The 25262-nt window shown below is 42.5% G+C and overlaps 1 protein-coding gene across 1 annotated transcript in view; it reads right to left on the bottom strand.

The window, feature by feature from the left end:
* Window positions 1-25262, bottom strand: part of LOC115153339 (zinc finger CCHC domain-containing protein 24) — a 65223-nt gene that overhangs the window by 4400 nt on the left and 35561 nt on the right. The window contains exon 3 of the mRNA XM_029698682.1: window positions 4954-5118. Within this exon, the coding sequence (XP_029554542.1) occupies window positions 4954-5118 (165 nt within the window). The remainder of the gene's footprint in view (window positions 1-4953; window positions 5119-25262) is intronic.

The raw sequence follows: 25262 nt of genomic DNA, 5'->3' as shown, positions 1-25262 counted from the left end.
TCAGCCAGGAAGAAGTGCGCCGGCTCAGCGTTCCTGGTCTCCAATGCGTCTCTTCGGCCCAGGTTATCCTGCGCCTGCTCTACGCACAGTACCCCCCGTGCACCAGCACAGCCCAGTTCGTCCTGTGCCAGTGCTCCACCCTTGCTGGGCTAAAATAACCATCCAGCCACGGGGTGTGCCAGCCCTAAGCTCCAGACCTCCAGTGTGCCTCCACGGCCCAGTATACCCTGTGCCTGCTCTGCACACCCAGTCTCCTGGTGAGACCGGTTCCAGCTCCACGTAGGAAGCCTCCAGTGATGATCCATGGCACGAAGCGGGGTGATCAGTGGGCGGTGTGGGGGCTACGCCCCGAACCAGAGCCGCCGCCAAGTATAGATGCCCACCCGGACCCTCCCCTATAGGTTCAGGTTTGCGGCCGGGAGTCCGCACCTTTGGGGGGGGGGGGGGGGGGGGGGGGGGGTACTGTCACGCCCTGACCTGAGAGAGACGGTTTATTTCTCTAGGTTGTTAGGTCAGGGTGTGGGGTGGGCATTCTATGGTTTATATTTCTTTGTGTTGAGCCGAGTATGGTTCCTAATCAGAGGCAGCTGTCTATCGTTGTCTCTGATTAGGAATCATACTTAGGCAGCCCTTTTTTCCACCTTTAGTTGTGGGATCTTGTTTTTGTGTTGTGCCTGTGAGCACACCATTACTTCACATTTCGTTTGCTTCTGTATTTGCTTTTGGTGAGTTTCATTTATTAAAACATGTGGAACTCTACGCACGCTGCGTCTTGGTCTACTCCTTTAGACGATCGTGACACAGTTCACCCGATATGGATGAAAATACCATAAAATTAAAGCTGACAGTCTGTACTTTAACCTCATAGTCATTGTTTGATTTCAAATCCAAATGTGGGGAGTATAGAGCCAAATGAAGAAGAAAAAACACTTCACTGTCCCAATAATTATGGAGGACACTGTATAACCGTTCGTCAAATTGCTATCCATCCCCCTCAGATCTCAAAAAGTGCAAGAATTGTGGGTAGCGACTAGAGATACATTTGAGTTTGGGCGATTATCCCAAACTCTGGGAGGGAGAAATAGCTAAAGTGGCCAATCATCACTATTGAGAAATACAATAGAATGTACTGTACAGAGCCCAACAGCTACTTTCACTTTCCCATAAAGTTTTCTTGCACTCTTTCAATAATGGTTTAAAGAGGCAATCTGGGATTGAAGCAACAACAATAACAAAGCATTCACCTCGCCACTTGGCGGGATTGGGCTGGAGAAATGCAATAGGTTGCCCCTTTAATATCAGAGCGAGTGAAGATGTAGCCTCCTTGAGAAAAGGCATCTCCTTTCTGTCCAATTTAGCATTATTGCTAGCAGAGCGAATCATGCATACTCTTTCCATAGTATGCGGGGTAGGTCTATGTCCCAAATGGTACCCTATTCCCTATATAGTGCATTACTTTTGACCAGGACCCAGGGAACTACAAGTTGGGCCCCCAGCAGCCAAAACTGTATTTTAAGTGGTGGAATTGACTGAATTTGTTGAAATGAAAATGTTTTTTATTTAATTTTTTTTAATTTTATTTCACCTTTATTTAACCAGGTAGGCAAGTTGAGAACAAGTTCTCATTTACAACTGCGACCTGGCCAAGATAAAGCAAAGCAGTGTGACACAGACAACAACACAGAGTTACACATGGAGTAAACAAACAAGCCAATAACACAATAAACAAGTCAATGATACAGTAGAAAAAAGAAAGTCTATGACTAGATTGAGAGTGGAAGTTACATGTAATGTTTGGAACCGGGGAATTACGCCTAAAGCGCTTTCTCCCCTCTCAATTCTACAAACAAAACATTTACACATTTTCAAGTTAATTGAATGAAGGAATATTTAATGACAGTGATAATGATAATACAATTCTGGATGTCACATATTTGGATAGTTACTTATAACATCTAGTTAAACTGTTTCTTGGAGTTTATTGCTTTTGAGAGATGAATAGTTTAAGTGACAGAGCTCTGGGCCCATATTCACAATGTGTCTCAGAGTAGTGTAAGGACGTGTCTAGACTTGACAGTTCATGCAGCTTTAGTATTCTGAGGATAGATTTCTGATCATGGAATTCCGAACATGTCATGCATCTACATACACCTACATTTAAATGTGTCTACCGTGTCCACAGTGTGTCCGGATTCCCTATTCCCGCACTGTATTCAAATGCCAGTATGCATTATACAAACGGTGGAATAGGTCAAATATGTTAATAACTCAACAACAACGGATGCCAGTAGCTAACTACTGTAGCTACTGCATCTAGCCAGCTAACCTCTATAGCTAGCCAGCAAGCAAAGCTAAAGGGATTGCATACGGGTTAGCATAACTACCCAAACAATTATTTTTTTAAATAAATATTAGCTAGCTGGCTAGCATTTATGAGGCCAGCAAACACGTTCCTCGAACGCTAGGAACATATTTCTTCCAACATTTTATTGAAAATGTGTCACCCACTGTATGCGTTTTCGGTAGCCTGATTGCGTCCAGACAAGAGCATGTGAGCAGAGTTGAGTGGTTGGAAATCCCGCTCCAGCGCTCCATGTCCTTTCCAACCACTCTGCTAAAAACCGCTCGGCACTCCTAGAAAAAAACAAATACCACTCCAAATTCTCTCCATTCATTAACATCACAATTTACAAGCCTATTTGAACATCATTTCAAATAGGCTACATGTCATATTAAACATCATATAAACACTCTAAATAGGTCAGGAGCCAGACAGGCAGTCTAAGAAGGAACGAAAATGAATTATTTAGGCTATATTATTTCAATTATTTCAAGGCTATAACCTACAAAGAAATACATTGTGAAGCATTTGTGAGTGTGACACAATATGCTGGTAGGGACATAAAGCGCTCAGCATTCAAACATTTCGTTGTATTAAATCGTTATAGTCTATAAATTGTGCATAGGCTGTGATTTACTTAAAATGAAATACAAATGAAACAAACAATTACTTGTTAGTGCCTTTGAATTCATTTTTAGAATTCATTTTTAGAAACAGGAGTTTGGCCAGTCTGTAGCTTCATGTCTCACGTGATGGTGCCTGGAGAGCCGGTCAGCAGCAGAGAATATCCTGTCCACATTTGCATATCCACTGGGGATGCTAAACTCTTGCCAGGCTGGGCAGAGATGCAGAGTTATATTTTTTATTTTTCTATAGGTAGGCCTAAAGTTTTTTAGGTAAAATAAGCCAAATCAAAATAGAAAGCTCCTTGAACGTGAGAATATGCCAGGCCTATTGGGCCACAATCAATGATGGCCTATTGTATAGATAATAGAACAAAATTGAACAAAACCTTTAAGAGATCAGATTTTTGGTTTATAAACACTTTGCTACAATGACACACTTAGTTATCTACCCACCTCATTCCTTTCTTTTAGCATGTGCACGTAGTAAGTACACAATCATGCTTTCAAGATACGTGTCTTTTCAGATTCCACAAAGATTCTTCACCCTCTCACTCCCTCTCTTGCTCTTGGTCCTCATCTTTGTAAGTGTAACCGATGTGAAATGGCTAGCTAGTTAGCAGTGGTGCGCGCTAATAGCGTTTCAATCGGTGACGTCACTCTCGCTCTGAGACCTTGAAGTAGTTGTTCCCCTTGCTCAGCAAGGGCCGCGGCTTTTGTGGAGCGATGGTTAACGATACTTCGAGGGTGGCTGTTGTCGACGTGTGCAGAGGGTCCCTGCTTCGAGCCCAGGTAGGGGCGAGGAAAGGGACGGAAGCTATACATAAGTCCCCTTGATTTTCCTCCTTTATCAGTTTCTTTATGAAAATATTTAGCAAACTCCATGACAATAGGTAAAGCAAGGGGTTACCGCAGCCCACAAGTAGACTACAAATGCATACTGGGCCGGGCATGCCCTGAGCTCGTGGGGTGCTACTGGGGCACTACTGGAGCGAAATTGGAGCGGGCGAGAAGGCCGATGCTCAAGCCTTTGGGAATCTCCACTAAATTTGGGCACTCTCTGCTCCTTGCTCCGCTCCAGCTCTGCTCACACACTCTGGTCCAGACTGAGGAGAAATTCACACAAAATGCATCCCTGACCACCTCCTGAAGTGGTGAGCCAGATCTAAACACAATCAGACCACAAAGCCTCCCATCTTTTCAATGCGATCTTCTTATTCAGTCGCATGTAAGTGTCAAGTGTAGACACGACAAGACCTAAGATTATTTTAGGAGCATTTATATCTAGGATCAGGTCCCAGCCGTCCATATAATCTAAATCATTGTAATCCTAAAGGCAAACTGATTCTAGATCAGCACTCTTACTTTACTCTGAAGAATTTTCTTTTTTACTATATTTTAAATCAGGCAAGTTGGGAACAGCCTACAAAATGTAAGCAGCCACAAGTTGCGTCCAAATTAGCACCCTATAGCACAGTCAAAACTAGTGTACTGCATAGGGAATAGGAAGCCATTTGGGACGCATCCTCTGAGACCACTAATGTGACCACATTTCCCTCCCTGTATCTGGACCTTATTAACCTCCGGCTGAGGCCTGTTATTTCACCATTAAAACAAATGTAGCTTCAACACACCCCTCCGTTTATACACTTTCCCTTACAAACCCCTGACTAAAGAGGTTGAGTTGTCAAACCATATTCTGAATGTTTTGTAATAATGATTAAGAACACTGCATATTTTTTTCACAACATACAAAATTACTCCATCACACACACACACACACACACACACACACAAAGCTCACGAGCGCACACACGCACACACACACAAAGCTCACGAGCGCACACACACACACACACACACACACACACACACACACACACACACACACACCTCACGAGCGCACACACGCACACACAGAAACACCCACAAACATCCCATGCACAACTGCACACATATGAGCACGTGCACACACATACGTTGTCCTACCTGCTTGTGTGGGTAGACGTTGATATGGCACTTGATACATTCTTGTCCCATGTTGGCCCAGGAGTTACCACTCATCCACTTCCTCTTACACTTGGGACATTTGTACTCTCCGAAACACCTCTTCTTCCCCTGGTACGGAGTTAGACCCTCACCTTTAGGCCGTGCCTGGGAGGACAAAATAGAGAGGTTTAGATTGTATCTTAAGATACACTACACATGTATATGGGCACTCGCTTATCAAAAAATCTAATTCCAAAATCATGGGTATTAATTTGTAGTTGGTCCCCCCTTTGCTGCTATAACAGCCTCCACTCGTATGGAAAGGCGTTCCACTAAATGTTGGAACATTGCTGTGGGGACTTGCTTCCATTCAGCCACAAGAGCATTAGTGACACTGATGTTGGGTGATTAGGCCTGGCTTGCAGTCGGCGTTCCAATTTATCCCATAGGTGTTTGATGGGGTTATGGTCAGGGCTCTGTGTAGGTCAGTCAAGTTCTTCCACACCGATCTCAACAAACAATTTCTGTATGGACTTTGCTTTGTGCACGAAGGCATTGTCATGCTGAAACAGGAAAGGGCCTTCCCCAAACTGTTGCCACAAAGTTGTGTCATGACGTTGGCCTGTGGGTAAGGTTTATTGACCCCCCCCATAAATACCTTTCTCCCTTCCCCTCTCTGACCCTACTGAAGGACTGCTGTCCTGAAGGACTGCTGTCCTGTTAAATATAGAGACTCTGGGAACATCAAACAAATGGGGGAAGGAACCATATTTTGGTAATAAAACCAGTTGGAAATATGCTTTGGAACGTAATGAGTATGGATGTCAGTTCGGTTGTCATCTGAGACATTATGACTGATGACAAGACGACATAAACTGTACCTGGGAAAGTATACACCCTCTAGTTATCAGAGTCACATGGAATTGTTATGCAATTGAAATGTTTGATATTGAAATTGTTTGTTAGGAGATTAAATGTAATTTTAGCTTCCAAATGAGAGAATTGGGTTTTCATAAGGAAAGTGCCCTGCTTGATCAGTGGCCCAACCCTGTGAAGAGACAGGGGTTATAAACGATGAAACACCTCCTTCCCCCCTCTCCACTATATAAGCCTTTGATGAAAAGATAACCACGTTGTTCCAGTATGTGAGGTCTGCAGCCTCTACGTTAGAAGGACACACATGTCAAGTACAGAACTAAGCCAACCTCGGCATGAGCTTTGCTGGCGAATGGTATGAACTTTGAGCTTATTCACTACAGAAGTGATACTTCCTAGCCGTTGAGTTAGCAGCGGCCGCTGTAGACGTGGGCTAGGAAAGGACGGATGACGGATCCAGTCTAACAGACGGACGAAGATACCACCACGTATCCAATTTACCACCAGAGACATTCTTCCGAGGACAGGAAGATCTGTTGGCCAACCCGGCCAGCATCTACGACCAATCTACCGAAGCGCAGCTCAGAGTAAATATTTATTGCATTTTCCTTTTCCAAATGGCCGGTAATTTAGAATGCATAAGATAATGTATTTACGATAGCATAGCTGCTGTTTCTTTGTTCCTAAATCTTCCCGCTCTTTCATTCAAGCCCAACCCCCTTTCCTTTGTGTAACCAGCCATCATGTATGACATCATTTGTATTCGGTGTATTTGTAATTCTGTGTGATTAGTTTAGGTATTTAGTAAATAAATAATTAAACCCAATTTTGTATTGCTGATTCAACTTGTTAGCCAGGGTTCGTGAAGATAACCAAGAATTAACAACTTTCATTATGAGACTGAAAATAAAATGATTAAGATGACGGCTATCGATGTAAAAGATTACTAAGTATTTTAAGAGTTTATTCGGAAGATAACAGCTCTATAAACGTTCTTCCGTGGTGCCCCGACTTTCTAGTTAATTACATTTACATGATTAGCTTAATCAGGTAATATTAATTACAGAGAAATAATTTTATAGGTTAGCATGTCATATCACTTAATCCGGCATAGCCAAAGACACGACATATTGGAGCCCCCGTGCGAGGAATCTAAAATAGGATGACGCTTTCATTTTGATGCAGCCTATATAAAATTGAAAAGCAGATTACAAAATATACCAAGTTTATTATATACATTATGGGAATTGTAGACCGGAATTATTGGTGCGTGTGTGCTCTGGAGAATCGCCTCCGTGTTGTGTTCTGACGTAGTCAGTGGGTAGCATACCTATACAGTTCTGTATGAGGACTGATAAAGCTATCTGATAAATAGCGCGTTTGGCCAAACGCTGGGCTATTTCTGCCTCTCGCGTTTCAGACGCGTGTTGGCTAGGTCATTATTAATTTCTCGAGCGAGGACAAAGAGCCAACTGATTGAAATTTAGGAGAGATTAGCTTGACCAGCGATAAGTATCTCTCTGTCTCTCTCGCGTTTCGATGCGAGTAGACCACGGTGCATTTCGTTGTTTGCCGCGAGTTCCGGTTAAAATATCGTCAAATATCGCCGAAAAGGGTTTGAACATAATACGTTATAAGTAAAACCTTTCCCTTGCCAAGGGAATCCTATGTTGAGCATTTTTCAGGCATAAAGTAGCATTAGCTTGCTCGAGATGCTAAGCTAACAAAAGGGAAAACAGCCATTTTGTTATGTGCCACATTGTAAATCCTCCGCCTTGGGTACTTCCGCTTGATTTCAGCGTGTGCCAGCAGGGACCTCTGAAGAGTCACCAGTACTTTCCTTCAAGAAGAATTAGTCAGGTGACACTCAAGTCGTTACTCGTGATATCCAGACGGATATCGATGTCTTATTCAATTGAACTAATAAGTGAAATTGCCAGATTTACATTCTCAAGTGGATCTTTTAAATAATATCCAAATTGATGAGTTTTCTAAATGAGACATTGTAATCTTTTTTCCACATTAACCTAGATGAATAAACCTCTCAGGTTAATTAAAGTTTAAATCCCAAATAGCCTATACAGGTTTGATTTATCATTAAAATTGATCAATCAGTAAAATTTGGTTTTTGCAAAACCCATTCAGTAATCCAGTACTGACAGAAGTCCCGCCCCCGCGGGAATCCCATATGGCTTCGGCCCAAGGAAGAAGTGTACCATAGTGGGGAGTGTTCCCAACATTTGAACTATTGTTTACACTTATGATATCCAATCAATGGAGATTGTATGGATTATCATCTCATTCAATTTAATAAGTTAAATTGTTGAACATACCTTAATGTTCTTGCAATCAAATGAGACACTTTTAAACTTCCTATATTAACAACTTTCATAATGAGTCTGAAAATAAAATGATTAAGATGACGGCTATCGATGTAAAAGATTACTAAGTATTTTAAGAGTTTATTCGGAAGATAACAGCTCTATAAATGTTCTTCCGTGGTGCCCCGACTTTCTAGTTAATTACATTTACATGATTAGCTTAATCAGGTAATATTAATTACAGAGAAATAATTTTATAGGTTAGCATGTCATATCACTTAATCCGGCATAGCCAAAGACACGACAGTTGGAAGCACAGAATCGTCTAGAATGTCATTGTATGCTGTAGTGTTAAGATTTCCCTTCACTGGGGGCCTAGCCCAGACCATGAAAAATAACCCCAGACCATTATTCCTCCTCCACCAAACTTTTCAGTTGGCACTATGCATTCTGGCAGATAGCGTTCCCCTGGCATCCGCCAGACTCCGATTCCTCCGTCAGACTGACAGATGGTGAAGCGTGATTTATCACTCCAGAGAACACATTTCAACTGCTCCAGAGTCCAATGGCGGCGAGCTTTACACCACTCCAGTCGACGGAGATAAAGACTGATGCAAAAAGTTTACTTAACTAATGCTACCCTTTTTGTTCTTTATTTTTTGGGGGGTGCTTATATTTTTCCTATGCATGCAACATATTGTAACATTTGGAGAGTTGAGAAACTGAGACTGGGCGAGGAGAAGCCTTTTCGGCCACACTGTCTCACACACACAGACACACACCCTCCACCAGCCATGAAATAAAGCTTGCGAGAGGCTAATATCCCTGGGAGGGGCTCCTCCTCCTCATCATACTACCGAGTTCATACGGTCTACATCCCAAATGGCACCATAGTCTCTATATAGTGCACTACTTTTAACCAGGGCCCAAATGGCTCTGGTCAAAAGTAGTGCGCTATATAGGGAATAGGGTGCCATTTGTGTCGCACAATACTGGCAGTGGTTCATCTAGGCCAGGCTACTACAACAGCAACAAGGGGTAAAAGTCTCATTTTCCCCCTAGAGTGTCGCAAACAAAAGCACGATTGATGTCATTGCGGGGATAAATCACTGTGCGTGCGTATGTCCTGCCAAAACGAACTAATTAGGGAACTTGACTGGCGTTGGCTGATCTCCCACTGGCTGACGGCTGATGTGTTCGGCTGATGTTATGTTGGATTCTGAACCCCACCCATCAGATGGAAATCCCTGTGTACTACAACCTACTCTAGTCTAATAAAACAAACACTTCTTTTCAAGGATCCCTAAGAATGCACTTTTTTGTTCCAGCCCAGTACTAGCACATCTGATTCAACTAGTCAACGAACCACCAAGCCCATGATTAGTTGTTAAGGCTTGTTTTCTTACAAGGCGGAGGGAATTGCCCAAAGCTGGTCCCAGATTTCAGGGAGAGGGCAGAGAGGCGAGAGAACTCAGGGAGTAGACATTGTTATAAAGAGGTGTAGAGGTCTGCAGGGAGGAGGAAAGGTGTGTGTGTGTGTGTGTGTGTGTGTGTGTGTGTGTGTGTGTGTGTGTGTGTGTGTGTGTGTGTGTGTGTGTGTGTGTGTGTGTGTGTGTGTGTGTGTGTGTGTGTGTGTGCATGCGTGTATGTATAGGAGTGTAGGGGGGTTGAGAGAGGTGGTAGATGTATACGACTGGTCCAGTCCATCCAGCATGAGTAATGCAAAGCCTAATCATCAGCATCTGGTCCAGTGTAAACCTACGCCAGCGCCTTGCGTCATTGAGGACGAGCAGCCAAGGCCTCACTATGAGCAGCTCACTATGATAGGCTGTTACTGTCCAGGGGTTCAACAACAACATGACATTGACCGTCAACACCGTCAACACAACATCTCCCTCTGTGACGGAGAAGGAGAGAGAGAGGGAGATGGAAGAAAGGAGGGAATGAGGAGAGAGAACAGCTGGAAATGGTGACATGGCCTGGCTCTAAGACCGGCAGTCCATACGCATTAAAGGCGACACTCTGACACAATCACAAACAACGTCATGTAAGACGTTATTTGGACAGTCCCAGGGCCGGCTCTAACCTTTTGGGGACCCTAAGTGAGATTTGGTGTGTAGGTATTTTATAACAAATTTCATGCAATTCTACTAATTTTGCCATGGTAAAGAGAGACATTCTTGTAGTTTTAATGCTAATTTCCTACAATTCTACACATTTTGTAATGACTTATGCCATGTTAATGATATCTGAGTGAGAGTGACTAACAAAATCAATGGGGCCCCCCGGAGGTCATGGCTAATTGAGTGGCTGTGAGTGACTGTCAAAACAAGAGAAAAACTGCTGATGCACAACCAAATTTCAAACTTGCACGTATTATTCTAACTCTCAACAGTAAGTTGAGACCCCGGAGAACCTAAGAGATATGAGTGCTTATGTCGCTTCTGTCACTTATGCCTGGAGCCAGCCCTGGACAGTCCCCTCCAAACGATCTAACAAGGAATGTTTTAACTAACTCCAGTAAGCAGAGGCTGTCAGATATTTTAAAAGAAATGTGTCTGTTATTTGCAACATATTGGGCCAGTAACCGACAGATTTGAATATCCGAGCCGACAAGTTGAAAAATCTGTGTCCCTGAGCAAGGCACTTAACCCTAATTTGCTTCAGGGATGCTATACTACCATGACTGACCTTGTAAAAAAAAAAACACACATTTCACTACATGGTGTATGTGACAATAATTATTATTTTTTTTTTACATTATATGTTATCATTGTAATCTAAAATGCAAAACCTATCCTAAATCAACACTCCTACTCTGAGATGCTTTGTGAAAACGCTGATGTCCTCTCCTGACTAGAGTTGCAAAATTCTGGGAACCTTCAATAAATTCTCTGGTTCTCCAGAAATACTAGTTGGGGGATTCTGTATTTCCTGCTTTTTCCTCCAATCTGGAATTTGGCGAAAAACAGGGAATTTATTGACCTGACCATCACAAGTTATCTGTCAATGCTCCATGTAGTAGACTGATCATCCTTCTACTCTCCTTGCAGAGCTGTAGCTCTTACACTGTCTATTGCTGGCTATGTACTGCTATACTGCTTACAGTATATAATAATATATGCCATTCAGCAGAAGCTTTTATCCAAAGCAACTTACAGTCATGCATGCATTCATTTTACCTATGGGTGGTCCCGGGAATAAAACCCACTACCCTGGCATTATAAGCGCCGTGCTCTACCAACTGAGCTACAACGGACCTCCCCTGAATGCATTATGTAGGTCTTATGAATGTGTTATGAGATCCTCATGTAGGCGCTTTACTGAACACCATAGAAACCCCACTACTCATCACTCCTCGGTGCTCCATGCAGTAGATTTCTCTATGTTGTAATTTCTATATTCTCAATGTAGAGCTGTATCTATAGCTCTGTTTCTGGGCCAGTAGATGCAGATGATACTGTGTTTACAGCACAGACAGCCTGACCTGGATTGGCTACACTCTGACCAGGTTTCAGATCAACTCAAAAACACCCGCACAAGAGACTCCTTGATCAACATCAAGACATCCTCAATTAGGAGCTGCTGGTGGGAAAGGCAGAGACACACAGCCGATGGTGCCAGACCAGATATTATACATAACTAGGGCTTGGAGTTATTCCTAGTCTGGTCACATGGTCAAGGTAACTCCTTGTTCAGTGATCCGGGACAACGAGTGAAGAACCACAACCATGTCAGAATAAAAGGTGGATGTTTAGAAGTAGTACTAGGACTTTTTCCTGACCACGTGACAGAACTAGAGCTCAGAGTTTCTATTTCTCCTCTTCAGCTCACATGGTCAACATAAACTTCTGATTCTTCCGTACAATGACAAACACATGGTCAAATGTTGGGTTGTGAACAACTGTCAAATTGGCACGAAGACTGCAGGCCTCAGTAAGACCCCCGGCCCTGTCTTTGCAGTACTGGTGTCAATCAACACAGTGGGAGGATGTCGTTAGAGTCTGTCTAACACACCAAGCCTGACACGGAGGTCTAAGACTACGGAGGACAATAGGTTTAGGTTGCGTCCCAAATGCACCCTCTTCCCTATATAGTGAACTACTTTTGACCAGGGCCTATAGTGCTCGGGTCAAAAGCAGTGCACTATGTATGGAATAGAGTGCCATTTGGGATGCATATCCTGCATTCCAGTGGTCACTTGAGCACACAAACACTAGGGGATGAATGTACTAAAAACATTTAGTGTCAGTTAGGTACCATAGGACCATTCCACTAGCGTCAGCAGAGGACAATACTCTGATCCAGTTGTTTTTTCCATCAATAATACAAGAAAACCGAGAGTAGGGACTTTGTGCATAATAATATGGGGTTTGCAAATTATCAAAAGTACTTAAAGGCGTGTGTGTGTGTCTTTTCGGCAGATAATGTTTGTTTATGTCCCTGCCTCTGACCCTTGTGTTCAAAGATAACGGTCAGTGTGTTTAGATGGAACAGACCGCGTGTGTTTCTGTGTGTCCACAGGGGTGGGACTTTCGCAACACTACTACAACCACTGGGCTGTGCAGTCAGCCACATCCTGAGAACCACAACACAGCAGGCAGGGCTGTGACTCATCACACACACATCCCTATCAGCACACATTCTTCAGGAACACACACACACAGACACACACATATCCCCATTACCTTACACATACACAGGTTTTCATACACTCCCCTGTACTTCTACTCACAGTTCCTACAGATAGACTTCCATAACAGCACAGGACTAATGAACAGAAATAGAACATTGAGATCAGACAGTAAATGGTAGGCAAAAGAGAGAAGGAGAGAGTGACAGAGGTAGACATACAGTAAACACAGATGTAATGAGAGTAAGACAAAGAAGGGTAGTGGTTGAGAGAGTGAGAGAAGGAGAGAGGGACAGATGGAGACAGAGGGATAAATAAAAACAAAGGACAGAGGATTGCAGTTGAGAAAGTGAGTGATAGGTATACTAAACAAAAATATAAATACAACATGTAAAGTGTTGGTCCCATGTTTCATGAGCTGAAATAAAAGATCCCAGAAATTTTCCATACACACAAAAAGCTACTTTTTCTCAAATTTTGTGCACACATTTGTTTACATCCCTGTTAGTGAATATTTCTCCTTTGCCAAGATAATCCATCCACCTGACTGGTGTGGCATATCAAGAAGCTGATTAAACAGTATGATCTTTACACAGGTGCATCTTGTGTGGGGACAATAAAATGCCACTAAAATGCTCAGTTTTGTCACACAACACAATGACACAGATGTCTCCAGTTGAGGGAACGTGCAATTTCCATGCTGACTGCAGAAATATCCACCAGAGCTGTTGCTAGATTGAATGTTGAATGTTCATTTCTTTACCATAAGCCGCTTTCAACGTTGTTTTAGAGAAATTGGCAGTACGTCCAACCGGCCTTACAACAGCATACCATGTGTAACCCCCTCCCAGCCAAGGACCTCCACATCCAGCTTCTTCACCTGCAGGATCGTCTGAGGCCAGCCAACTGGACAGCTGATGAAACTGTGGGCTTGCACAACCGAGGAATTTCTGCACAAACTGTCAGAAACCGTCTCAGGGAAGCTCATCTGCGTGCTCGTCATCCTCACCAGGGTCTTGACCTGACTGCAGAATGGCGTAGTAATCGACTTCAGTGGGAAAATGCTTACCGTCAATGGCCACTGGCACGCTGGAGAAGTGTGATCTTCACGGATTAATCCTGTACCGGGCAGATGGCAAACAGTGTGTATGGCGTCAGGTGGGCGAACAGTTTGCTGATGTCAACGTTGTGAACAGAGTGCCACATGGTGGCAGTGGGGTTATGGTATGGGCAGACATAAGCTACAGACAACGAACACAATTGCATTTTATCAATGGCAATTTGAACGCACAGAGATACCGTGACGAGATCCTGAGGCCCATTGTCGTGCCATTTATCTGCCACCATCACCTCATGTTTCAGCATGATCATGCAAGGCCCCATGTCGCAAGAATCTGTACACAAAAGCAGAAAATGTCCCAGTTCTTCCATGGCCTGCATACTCACCAGACATGTCACCCATTGAGCATGTTTGGGATGCTCTGGATCGATGTGTACGACAGGTGTTCATGTTCCCACCAATATATAGGAACTTCACACAGCCATTGAAGAGGAGTGGGACAACATTCCACAGGCCACAATTAACAGCCTGATGAACTCTATGAGAAGGAGATGTGTCGCGCTGCTTGAGGCAAATGGTGGTCACACCAGATACTGACTGGTTTGCTGATCCACGCCCATATCCTTTTTTGGGGGGGGGGGTATCTGTGACCAAGTCTGCATTCTCGGTCATGTGAAATCCATAGATTAGGGCCTAATGAATTAATTTCAATTGACTGATTTCCCTATTTTAACTGTAACTAAATAAAATCCTTGAAATTGTTGCATGTTTATGCGTTTATATTTTTGTTCAGTATAGATAGAAAGAGACGGGTGAGAGAGATGTAGATTTAAAACCCACTGCTTTCCGTCCAGCTGTGTTCCCTAAGGGGTCCTGCAGATGTACCAGCCCCCCCACCCCCCACCCCCACACACAAACTGGACAAATACCACAGGCCTACAGTCATCAGTGCCAGCTGGGTAGAAGAGGCCCAACAATCAAGCCCTCCCGGACTGCCGAGGGAAGTGGAGCGAGGAAGGAGGGGTGGGAAATTGAAAGCAGATGGCCACCATAGGGGCAGAACATGAGAGAAAAACACAGATTTGTTGTAAAAATCGCTGCTCTGCTTTGAATTAAGCCATTAAGTTACAGAGAGAAAGATAAAATAGCGCTAACCAACCAACAACTGTAGCTGTGGCCACAAGTGGAGTAAATCGGAGTCCTTGCGATGTGGAGGAATGTAGAAAACATGTCCCCCTTACATTCTGAAATTGCATTTTTGTCCCCCACAGTTTTATCATTGGAATGTGATACAAAACGAGATGCCTCTGTGTGGTCGGGTAGGCTGTTTGGAGTGTTTATCCAACTGGATTAAAAAAATAATAAAGTCCCCCCCACTTCTAAAACCAAAGTTGCGCCCCTGCATTTGAGTATCATTTATACTGTGTATAGTTAGATGACAGAGAGAAATAAAATAGAGAGAAAGCCAATAGAACATACAAATTGTATCCAGAGTTCTGCACACGATAATGTTTTCACATCCACCTTAGTGTCAGGAGTTTCTTCCAAACTATGTGACCTGACGAGGAAAAGCTAGGGCCAAGTGTTTGGCCTGACTCCTAGTGGTTAAATCAGGTGTGATGGAGCTGGGCTACAACTAAAATGTGCATTACTCAGAAATGCATTGAGAAACACTGATTTAGACCACTCATTAAAACATATTACTAATAGGGATGTTGAGAGATTTAATTAACTCATACTTTTAGGTTCTGATGAGTAAATTCAGCTCTCAACATTTGTACAGTTCAGAATGTATTTGGACCACACTTAAACTCTGACTTTTTAGAAGATGAAGAGGTATTCAGACCAGGCATTGAACTCATGGTACTCTGAGGTTGAAGAGGTATTGGGTGGCGCCAAGAAAGACAAAGAGTGAGAGAGAAAGTGAGGGGCAGAACATTGGAGAACAACAGAGTTGGAGAGAAAGAAAGAGAGACAGAGAGTTGGAGAGAGAGACAGACTGAGAGTTAGAGAGAAAGAGAAAGAGACAGACAAAGAGTTGGAGAGAAAGAGAAAGACAGAGAGTTGGAGAGAGAGACAGACAGAGAGTTGGAGAGAAAGAAAGAGAGAGCGAGAGGAAGTCATGGAAAAGATGCCCGTTATTGACCAGTATAGAAACCCAGGCCAGACCACCACTCCACAGACCTTCACATCTCATATACACTATAACACGCTGATGGAAAAGGACTGTGTCCATTTAGCTCTCTAAACCTAACTTTGAAAAGTAAAGTTTCACTTCCAATGAATACAATCTTAAGACTGCCTTATAAGCACATTTATAAGGCTTTATGCAGTATTACCAAATGTTCTTATGGAAACTCTTCCTATGACTACCATCTTCACAATGCCTAACAAGCACATTTATAATGCCGTATGTATTATTACCAAATGTTCTTATGAGATAATTAACGTATTATCATTATAAGACTGTATATTTTCAAAGGCCCTCTAACCCCATCTGACCCCAGTTCCTAAAATAAATGTAGCAAATCTGGGATCAGATTACTAGACCTAATTCGAACCCTTCGCATTAGGGAAATTAGCCTAATATCTGACATTGGACCAGTATTCCCTAGACCTAGAGAGGCTAGCTCTCAGTCACATACAGTATAACTAGGCCTGTCAAAAAAGGACATGTTTGTTAGTTTGGTGAATACACGTGCCTTTCAGACTGTGGTTTCTGTGATTGTAAGAAGAAAGAAAGGGATTAAAAAAGGGACAAAAGGGGGGGGGGGGATTCCAATGGTCAGTAGTAGTAATTGCACAAACCACTTTTCCGGTTGCAATTTGGAAATATTATACCAATATTATTATTAAGGCCACTGAATATATATTTACATTCCTCTGTCCACATCTCAACAATATAAAGAAAACAATATCCGAAACACCAACAGAAAGAAAACAACCTCCTTCTGCATTTGTTACTTCAGTTCAGACAATACATCACAACTCACAATATAGTCTGTCCTATATTACTGATTAAAACACCAAACTCAAACTATGAGAAACTGGCAGGCCTACATAACTCCACTATTGTAATACTTAAATGTGCTATCATTGGTTACATACTCCTATCATATACTGCGCTGATGACTGGATTAGACCACCCAGGTCCCAGAAGTTCATCATGACTGGAGACGCTAACATGAACATGCCAGTCACTAACTAGTAAAGTAAGCTACGTTTAATAAATAAGTTGCTGTCGTCCTGCATTTATTATTTTTGTACAGTGCGTGAAAAACGGCAACTACGCCCTTCAGGCTTCAGTTACCTACATACAGATTTGAGGATGTAATGGGATGCAAAGAGGTATTTCATTATTTTGAGAGAGCACTGATGGCCAGATGAAGAGTGTAACAACAGATAACTTAATAACACCGGTTAATGTAAAAACGTTCAATACAAGGAGGAAATTGACTATGTTTTTCATGTTCAGGTAACGTGGGTAGGGAAAACTCCTGGTCCTAACCACCACACATACAGAGTAATAAAGTGCATCTCTGTCTGAGGGCTCAATAGAGAGTTAGCCAATCAGGACTCAGGGCCAACACAGAGTCTGCAGATGGCCTTTCTTTCAGTCTCACACACACACACACACAGAATGACACTGTCTTTTCCTCAGCTGTGTAACCGCGGCCACAAAAACAGCATTTTTTATTGGATGTTTCCGGTGCCCTGGTTGACGGCCCAATCACATGCCAGAACCTCAGCCAGGTGCATTCTGGGAGGTTATTCATAAATTCCCCAATGCACTGCCAGATAAATGATCTCCCTCTCTCCCTCTGTCCTTTGCAGCTGTCCCTTTTTAATGGCTGTGAAGAGAAGCAGTTCTGGCTGTAAGAGAGAGGAGAGGAACAGGTGTGATAGAGTGATAAATCTACCACCCCCTCAACAATGCTGCTCTGTTTTATGAAACAATCCCCCCTGAAGTGGGCTGGCTGGGGAGGCAAAGACCCCCACACTATGGAACTGACTGGCCAGACAGGCCGAGAGACAGAGACCCCCACATATATTACACTGGGGAACTAGCTGGGAAGGCAGGCTGAGTACGAGAGTCAGAGACAGAGACAGATGTAATTCACTGAGGAACTGTCTGGGCAGGCCCCCCCCCCCCTTACACACACGCGTTGGGATCAGAAGTCTCCCTGGCCTTGCTAGCATCTGGAAACCATCAGAGTAAACAAAGGAACAGTGGTGACTCAGAGAGTGTGTATATGTGTGTACTTGTGTGCGTATGTACAGTACGTCTGTATGTGCATGTGTTCAATTACCTAACATAGAGAGACAAGACCCCGCTTCTGTCCCCTCCTCCCCCCTTCTTCTCACACTGTATTTAGTTTGGCCAAGTAACAGTCAAAGATACGTTTCAAAAGACACACAGATCCAGCTCAGTCCCCTCTCTCTGAGTTAGTCTTTTGTGTTTTTGTTTGGCTAGCTGATTAGCCGTAGCACTTCTGATAAGACAGCTAATAACTGTAATTTGAGTTTAGCTAGCATGTTTGCATATAAGCGTGCTGGTATATTACAATGCTGGCATATTATTGCGTTAACATATTAGCATGCTAACATAATTATAGTATTACATTCTAAGCTAGTGCCAGTATAGTGGAGGCTACAAGGAAAACACAGGAATCTGGATGCGGTTTTAACCTGAGAACTGGTTCTTCTCAGTGAAATATCAGCAAAGATCAAAGCGTATATCAAGTTGATCCTCCATTAAAGACAGGACAAGAAGATATTTCCTGCACTTTTGCATAATAGGTATTTTTGTAATAGTAGAACCGTAATCATAATAGTCCCATAGTAATAGTAGCCTAGAACTACAGGACCCATAGAGGTCTGGTCAAAAGTATTGCACTATTTAGGTAATAGGGTGCCATTTGGTATAAATCATGTGGTTTGTTTCTCTATTGCTGAGTGATACCCTTCCAAAGTGGTTCTGTGGGTTTTTGTAACCTTGCATTTGACTCATATACGAAGATTGTAGTGGTACAATTCAACACAACATTTTGGAGGGTTTTTACCTGAGACAATAAAACATGGTTGTTGTATCAGCTTTTTTATTTCAATACCCTTACTGACTGTAAGTCGCTTTGCATAAGAGTGTATGTTAAATAACTAAAATATAATGTCAAATAGGCATCTCTGAGGCGATAGGGGTGTGAATGAAAAATATCACAATTCACAATCAATGGACTGGTCCACCACCAGTTACCAGCATGCTGCCGGGCAGAGACTTGCTTGAGCATTTCAAGTTCACTGCTAGTCAAAGCTAGCATGTGATGGATTACTGACCAATATAGCCGGCTCACATCCAACCTCCAGCCTCCAAATATAGATACAGCCCCGAAATAAGGCTGTCTATAAGACATTCAACTGTATGGTATAATTTGTGAAACTGAGCCGTGGCAATGTGTGTTTCTGTGTGTCTCTGAATGTGATTATGTCTCCTGATGCTATGTGTGTCTCTGTGTCTGATTACATCTCCTGATGCTATGCGTGACTGAACAGACACAAAAGACAAACGCTGAAAATAACCTCCAACCAAGTCAACCCCTGCACAAAAATAGATTTGATGCATGAATATTCAAAATATACAGTACACAGTGCATGCAGTGATGATTTGACGCTGACGAGTGGCAAGCTTTGCATTGGCTTCTTATTCATTCAACAGGCAGCTGCAGTAGCTATAAGTGATGAGATAAGCGTTCTTATCTTGTACAGTGTGGCTAAATATAAACATAAACATTGGACAATCAGTAGCAACAGTCACTGGATGCAGGCAGGCGTACACACACACACACACACACACACACTTGCTCCTGTGTGCGACCATGGAAACAGCACTTGAACAGTTCATTGCTATTACCATAACTTGGAATGAGTAAGCCAGCTGTCAAAGTAAAGTTAAAAAGATTGATGTTGTGTAAGTGGAGGTTACATATTACATTTCGAGGCGATTGGTGCTTTGGCTACTAAACTTTACAATCAATCTTAATTAAACATTTATGAAAAAATGATTAAGATTGTGTGTGGGTACGCACGCAGAGACAAACACACACACACACACACACGCAAACTCACACACACAGCCATTGAGGGTCATCAAGTGCACTTTTAGTTTTTGAAGAGAAACTGGATCCTCACCAAAGGGTGTATATTTATGAAACACTTCCAAACCTCTTCTCAGTCATGCAATTTGAAGTAATGGTCCGATAAACCAGGGCCTGTCTGCTGAAACAGCTAAAGTTCACAACAATGGTTGTAGAGCAGAGACCATAGACCTCAATATGGACTTGATTTACTGCCTGTTATGTTATTGAGAATTCAGTTAAGGCACCCAATTCCCTATGTAGTACACTACTTTTGACCAGGGTCCATAGGGCTCTAGCTAAAAGTAGTACACTATATAGGGAATAGGGTGCCATTTGGGATGCAAGCCTACACTGAATGCTCAAGAACATAACAGGCAGTAAATCCCAGTTCCTGGATGTGGGCGATGTTCTCTGATTTACAGACAATAGAATCTAGTCACAGTAACAAATGTAAATGTTATTAAGATACAGTATATTGCATAATGGTGTGTGTGTGTATACTAGATTTCAGGAAAAAAAACACTGCTGTCTTAAAGTACATTGAAAGAGTAGGCTAACTGACACTTATTGACTACAACAATCAATGATCTCATTCATTATCAGAGTTATCATGAACAGAAAATAGATAGATTTATAGTCACAGTGAGTGCACACATTTTAGTGTGTGACCCCAGTAAGAATCAAAATCATAACCCTGGCATGGCTAGAGCCACGTTCCTACCAACTGAGAAACACAGGACCACCACCAAAAATCACAAACCAATGACATGACGTTTACAATTAGGCAACCCGGACCACTAACATGAATCACTCTCCTCATACAAGCCTGGTGACAAGCTGGCATTTCACTGCGACTTTCAGGAGGCCATGTGTAATAATATAGCTTACAGTGCATTTCACTAGCTCTTTATGTGGTACCGACCTGATATGTTCTTACTCTGTATAAAGCTATTTTGTATGTAGTATATCCACATAATTCTATTCTCATCTTCTATTCTATTCTGCCAAAATAACTCCCCTCCAAACCAACACAGATCAAACTATAGGTCTATGGACTGGAAGTGGTGGGTACAATGTACTAACATACGATTACATAACTATTACACTGTATATTCATTGATATGGTACAACAATGTAATACGTATGTTATCAGTTGTACATCATCTAAAGTGGGACCATTATGAATATCTCTACCACATCTATATTCTTTATGTAGTTATGGCAGACATGCATGGTATGACTTCCCTATCGCCTACTTATAGCACTCACTCACCCAAAAACCCTAGTCTGGACCTCCAGGAATACCACAGTGAACTGGCTCAACTTGTTATTCACTCACACACACACACACACACGGTCTGAACCGGTAGGTTTCCTATAGGCCTACCACTCTGAACTGGGTCAGCATGCTGTTCTTACATAGGTTTCATGTTCAGAGAGCCCTTTATTTTAGCTGTAGTAGCTAGGTTCTCGGTATTCAATTCCCCTATAAAAAGCAGCCTACTTACAATAACACCTCTCCCCAGTGGGTTCCATTTCTAAATAAGTTAGTAGACATTCATGGGAGTAGTCATACAGACATGTACTGTAATATCACTCCTGAGACTTACATGTATGTCTATATGCCCTATAAGGGATGGTCACGTACATACATTTCAAGTTTCAAGTTTATAATATCACTTGCACAATTACAGTGAAATGCCTTTCTTGCAAGCTCTAAACCCAACAATGCAGTAATCAATATCAATGTAGAACTAAAAAATAACAGAAGTTAGAACAAAAACTAGAAGAAATAAGAAGAACAGGAGAAAGTAAGGAGCTACAGTTGAAGTGGGAAGTTTACACTTAAGTTGGAGTCATTAAAACTCGTTTTTCAACCACTCCACAATTTTCTTGTTAACAAACTATAGTTTTGGCAAGTCGGTTAGGACATCTACTTTGTGCATGACACAAGTAATTTTTCCAACAATTGTTTACAGACAGATTATTTCACTTATAATTCACTGTATCACAATTCCAGTGGGTGAGAAGTTTACATACACTAAGTTGACTGTGCCTTTAAACAGCTTGGAAAAATCCAGAAAATTATGTCATGGCTTTAGAAGCTTCTGATAGGCTAATTGACATAATTTGAGTCAATTGGCGATGTACCTGTGGATGTATTTCAAGACCTACCTTGAAACTCAGTGCCTCTTTGCTTGACATCATGGGGAAATCAAAATAAATCAGCCAAGACCTCAGAAACAAAATTTGAGACCTCCACAAGTCTGGTTCATCCTTGGCAGCAATTTCCAAACACCTGAAGGTACCACGTCCATCTCTACAAACAATAGTATGCAAGTATAAACACCATGGGACCACGCAGCCGTCATACCGCTCAGGAAGGAGACACGTTCTGTCTCCTAGAGATGAACGTACTTTGGTGCGAAAAGTGCAAATCAATCCCAGAACAACAGCAAAGGACCTTGTGAAGACGCTGGAGGAAACAGGTACAAAAGTATCAATATCCACAGTAAAACGAGTCCTATATCGACATAACCTGAAAGGCCGCTCAGCAAGGAAGAAGCCACTGCTCCAAAACCGCCATAAAAAAGCCAGACTACGGTTTGCAACTGCACATGGGGACAAAGATCATACTTTTTGGAGAAATGTCCTCTGGTCTGATGAAACAAAAATAGAACTGTTTAGCCATAATGACCATTGTAATGTTTGGAGGAAAAAGGGGGACGCTTGCAAGCCGAAGAACATCCCAACCGTGAAGCACGGGGGTGGCAGCATCATGTTGAGGGGGTGCTTTGCTGCAGGAGGGACTGGTGCACTTCACAAAATAGATGGCATTATGAGGGAGGAAAATGATGTGGATATATTGAAGCAAAATCTCAAGACATCAGTCAGGAAGTTAAAGCTTGGTCGCAAATGGGTCTTCCAAATGGACAATGACCCCAAGCATACTTCCAAAGTTGTGGCAAAATGGCTTAAGGACAACAAAGTCAAGGTATTGGAGGGGCCATCACAAAGCCCTGACCTCAATCCTATAGAAAATGTGTGGGCAGAACTGAAAAAGCGAGCAAGGAGGCCTACAAACCTGACTCAGTTACACCAGCTCTGTAAGGAGGAATGGGCCAAAATTCACTCAACTTATTGTGGGAAGCTTGTGGAAGGCTACCCAAAACGTTTGACCCAAGTTAAACAATTTAAAGGCAATGCTACCAAATACTAACTGAGTGTATGTAAACTTCTGACCCACTGGGAATGTGATGAAAGAAATAAAAGCTGAAATAAATCATTCTCTCTACTATTGTTCTGAAATTTCACATTCTTAAAATAAAGTGGTGATCCTAACTGCTAACAAACTATAGTTTTGGCAAGTCGGTTAGGACATCTACTTTGTGCATGACACAAGTAAGTTTTCCAACAATTGTTTACAGACAGATTATTTCACTTATAATTCACTGTGTCACAGTTTACATGCACATGCACTAAGTTGACTGTGCCTTTAAACAGCTTGGAAAATTCCAGAAAATGATGTTATGGATCTAGAAGCTTCTGATAGGCTCATTGACATCATTTGAGTCAATTGGAGGTGTACCTGTGGATGTATTTCAAGGCCTACCTTCAAACTCAGTGCCACTTTGCTTGACATCATGGGAAAATCAAAAGAAATCAGCCAAGACCTCAAAAAAAGATTGTAGACCTCCACAAGTCTGGTTCATCCTTGGCAGCAATTTCCAAACACCTGAAGGTACCACGTCCATCTCTACAAACAATAGTACGCAAGTATAAACACCATGGGACCACGCAGCCGTCATACCGCTCAGTAAGGAGACGCGTTCTGTCTCCTAGAGATGAATGTACTTTGGTGCAAAAAGTGCAAATCAATCCCAGAACAACAGCAAAGGACCTGGTGAAGATGCTGGAGGAAACAGGTACAAAAGTATCTATATCCACAGTAAAACAAGTCCTATATCGACAAAACCTGAAAGGCCACTCAGCAAGGAAGAAGCCACTGGTCCAAAAACACCATAAAAAAGCAAGACTACAGTTTGCAACTCCACATGGGCACAAAGATCATACTTTTTGGATATCTCAAGATATCAGTCAGGAAATTAAAGCTTGGTCACAAATGGGTCTTCCAAATGGACAACGACCCAAAGCATACTTCCAAAGTTGTGGCAAAATGACTTAAGGACAACAAAGTCAAGGTATTGGAGTGGCCATCACAAAGCCCTGACCTCAATCCTATAGAAAATTTGGGGGCAGAACTGAAAAAGCGTGTGAAAGGAAGGAGGCCTACAAACCTGACTCAGTTACACCAGCTCTCTTAGGAGGAATGGGACAAAATTCACCAAACTTATTGTGGGAAGCTTGTGGAAGGCTACCCAAAACGTTTGACCCAAGTTAAACAATTTAAAGGCAATGCTACCAAATACTAATTGAGTGTATGTAAACTTTTTACCCACTGGGAATGTGATCCTATCTGACCTAAGACAGGGAATTTTTACTAGGATTAAATGTCAGGAATTGTGAAAAACCGAGTTTAAATGTATTTGGCTAAGGTTTATGTAAACTTCTGACTTTAACTGTACATACAGGGTCAGTTCCAATACCATATTTACAATGTGTTGGATACTGGAGTGATCCAACACATTGTTACAGGCATCAGGATATATGATTAACAGAGTAGAAGCGTCTATGATGATTGTATGTGAGTGGGTGTGCGTGTGTGTAGAGTCAGTATGAGCATATTATGTATGTGTGAGCAAATGATAGAGTGAGTGTGTGTGTGTTGGAGTGTCAGTGTGCGTGAGTGTGTAAGGCCTTGTGCGTGTGCATAGAGACAGTGCAAAAACAAGACTCAACTCAGATAGTCCATGTAGCCATTTTGTTAGCTATTTAGCAGTGCTATGGCTTGTGGATAGAAGCTGTTCAGGAGCCTGTTGGTGTTAGACTTGATGCACCGGTACCGGTTGCCATGCGGAAGCAGAAAGAACAGTCTATGGCTTTGGTGGTTGGAGCCTTTAATGATTTTCCGGGCTTTCCTTTCACACCGCCTGATATAGAGGTCCTAGATGGCAGGGAGCTCGGCCCCAGTGATGTACTGGGCTGTCCGTACCACCCTCTGTAGCGCCATGCAATCGAGGGCAGTGCTATTACCATATCAAGCGGTGATGCAGCCAATCAAGATGCTCTCAATGGTACAGCTGAATAACGTTTTGAGGATTTGAGGGCCCATGCCAAACCTTTTTAACCTCCTGAGGGGGATGAGGCGCTGTCGCGCCTTCTTC

Source organism: Salmo trutta, chromosome 18 (assembly GCF_901001165.1).
Source record: "Salmo trutta chromosome 18, fSalTru1.1, whole genome shotgun sequence".
NCBI lineage: Eukaryota > Metazoa > Chordata > Actinopteri > Salmoniformes > Salmonidae > Salmo > Salmo trutta.
This window is presented reverse-complemented; position numbering and strand designations above follow the sequence as displayed.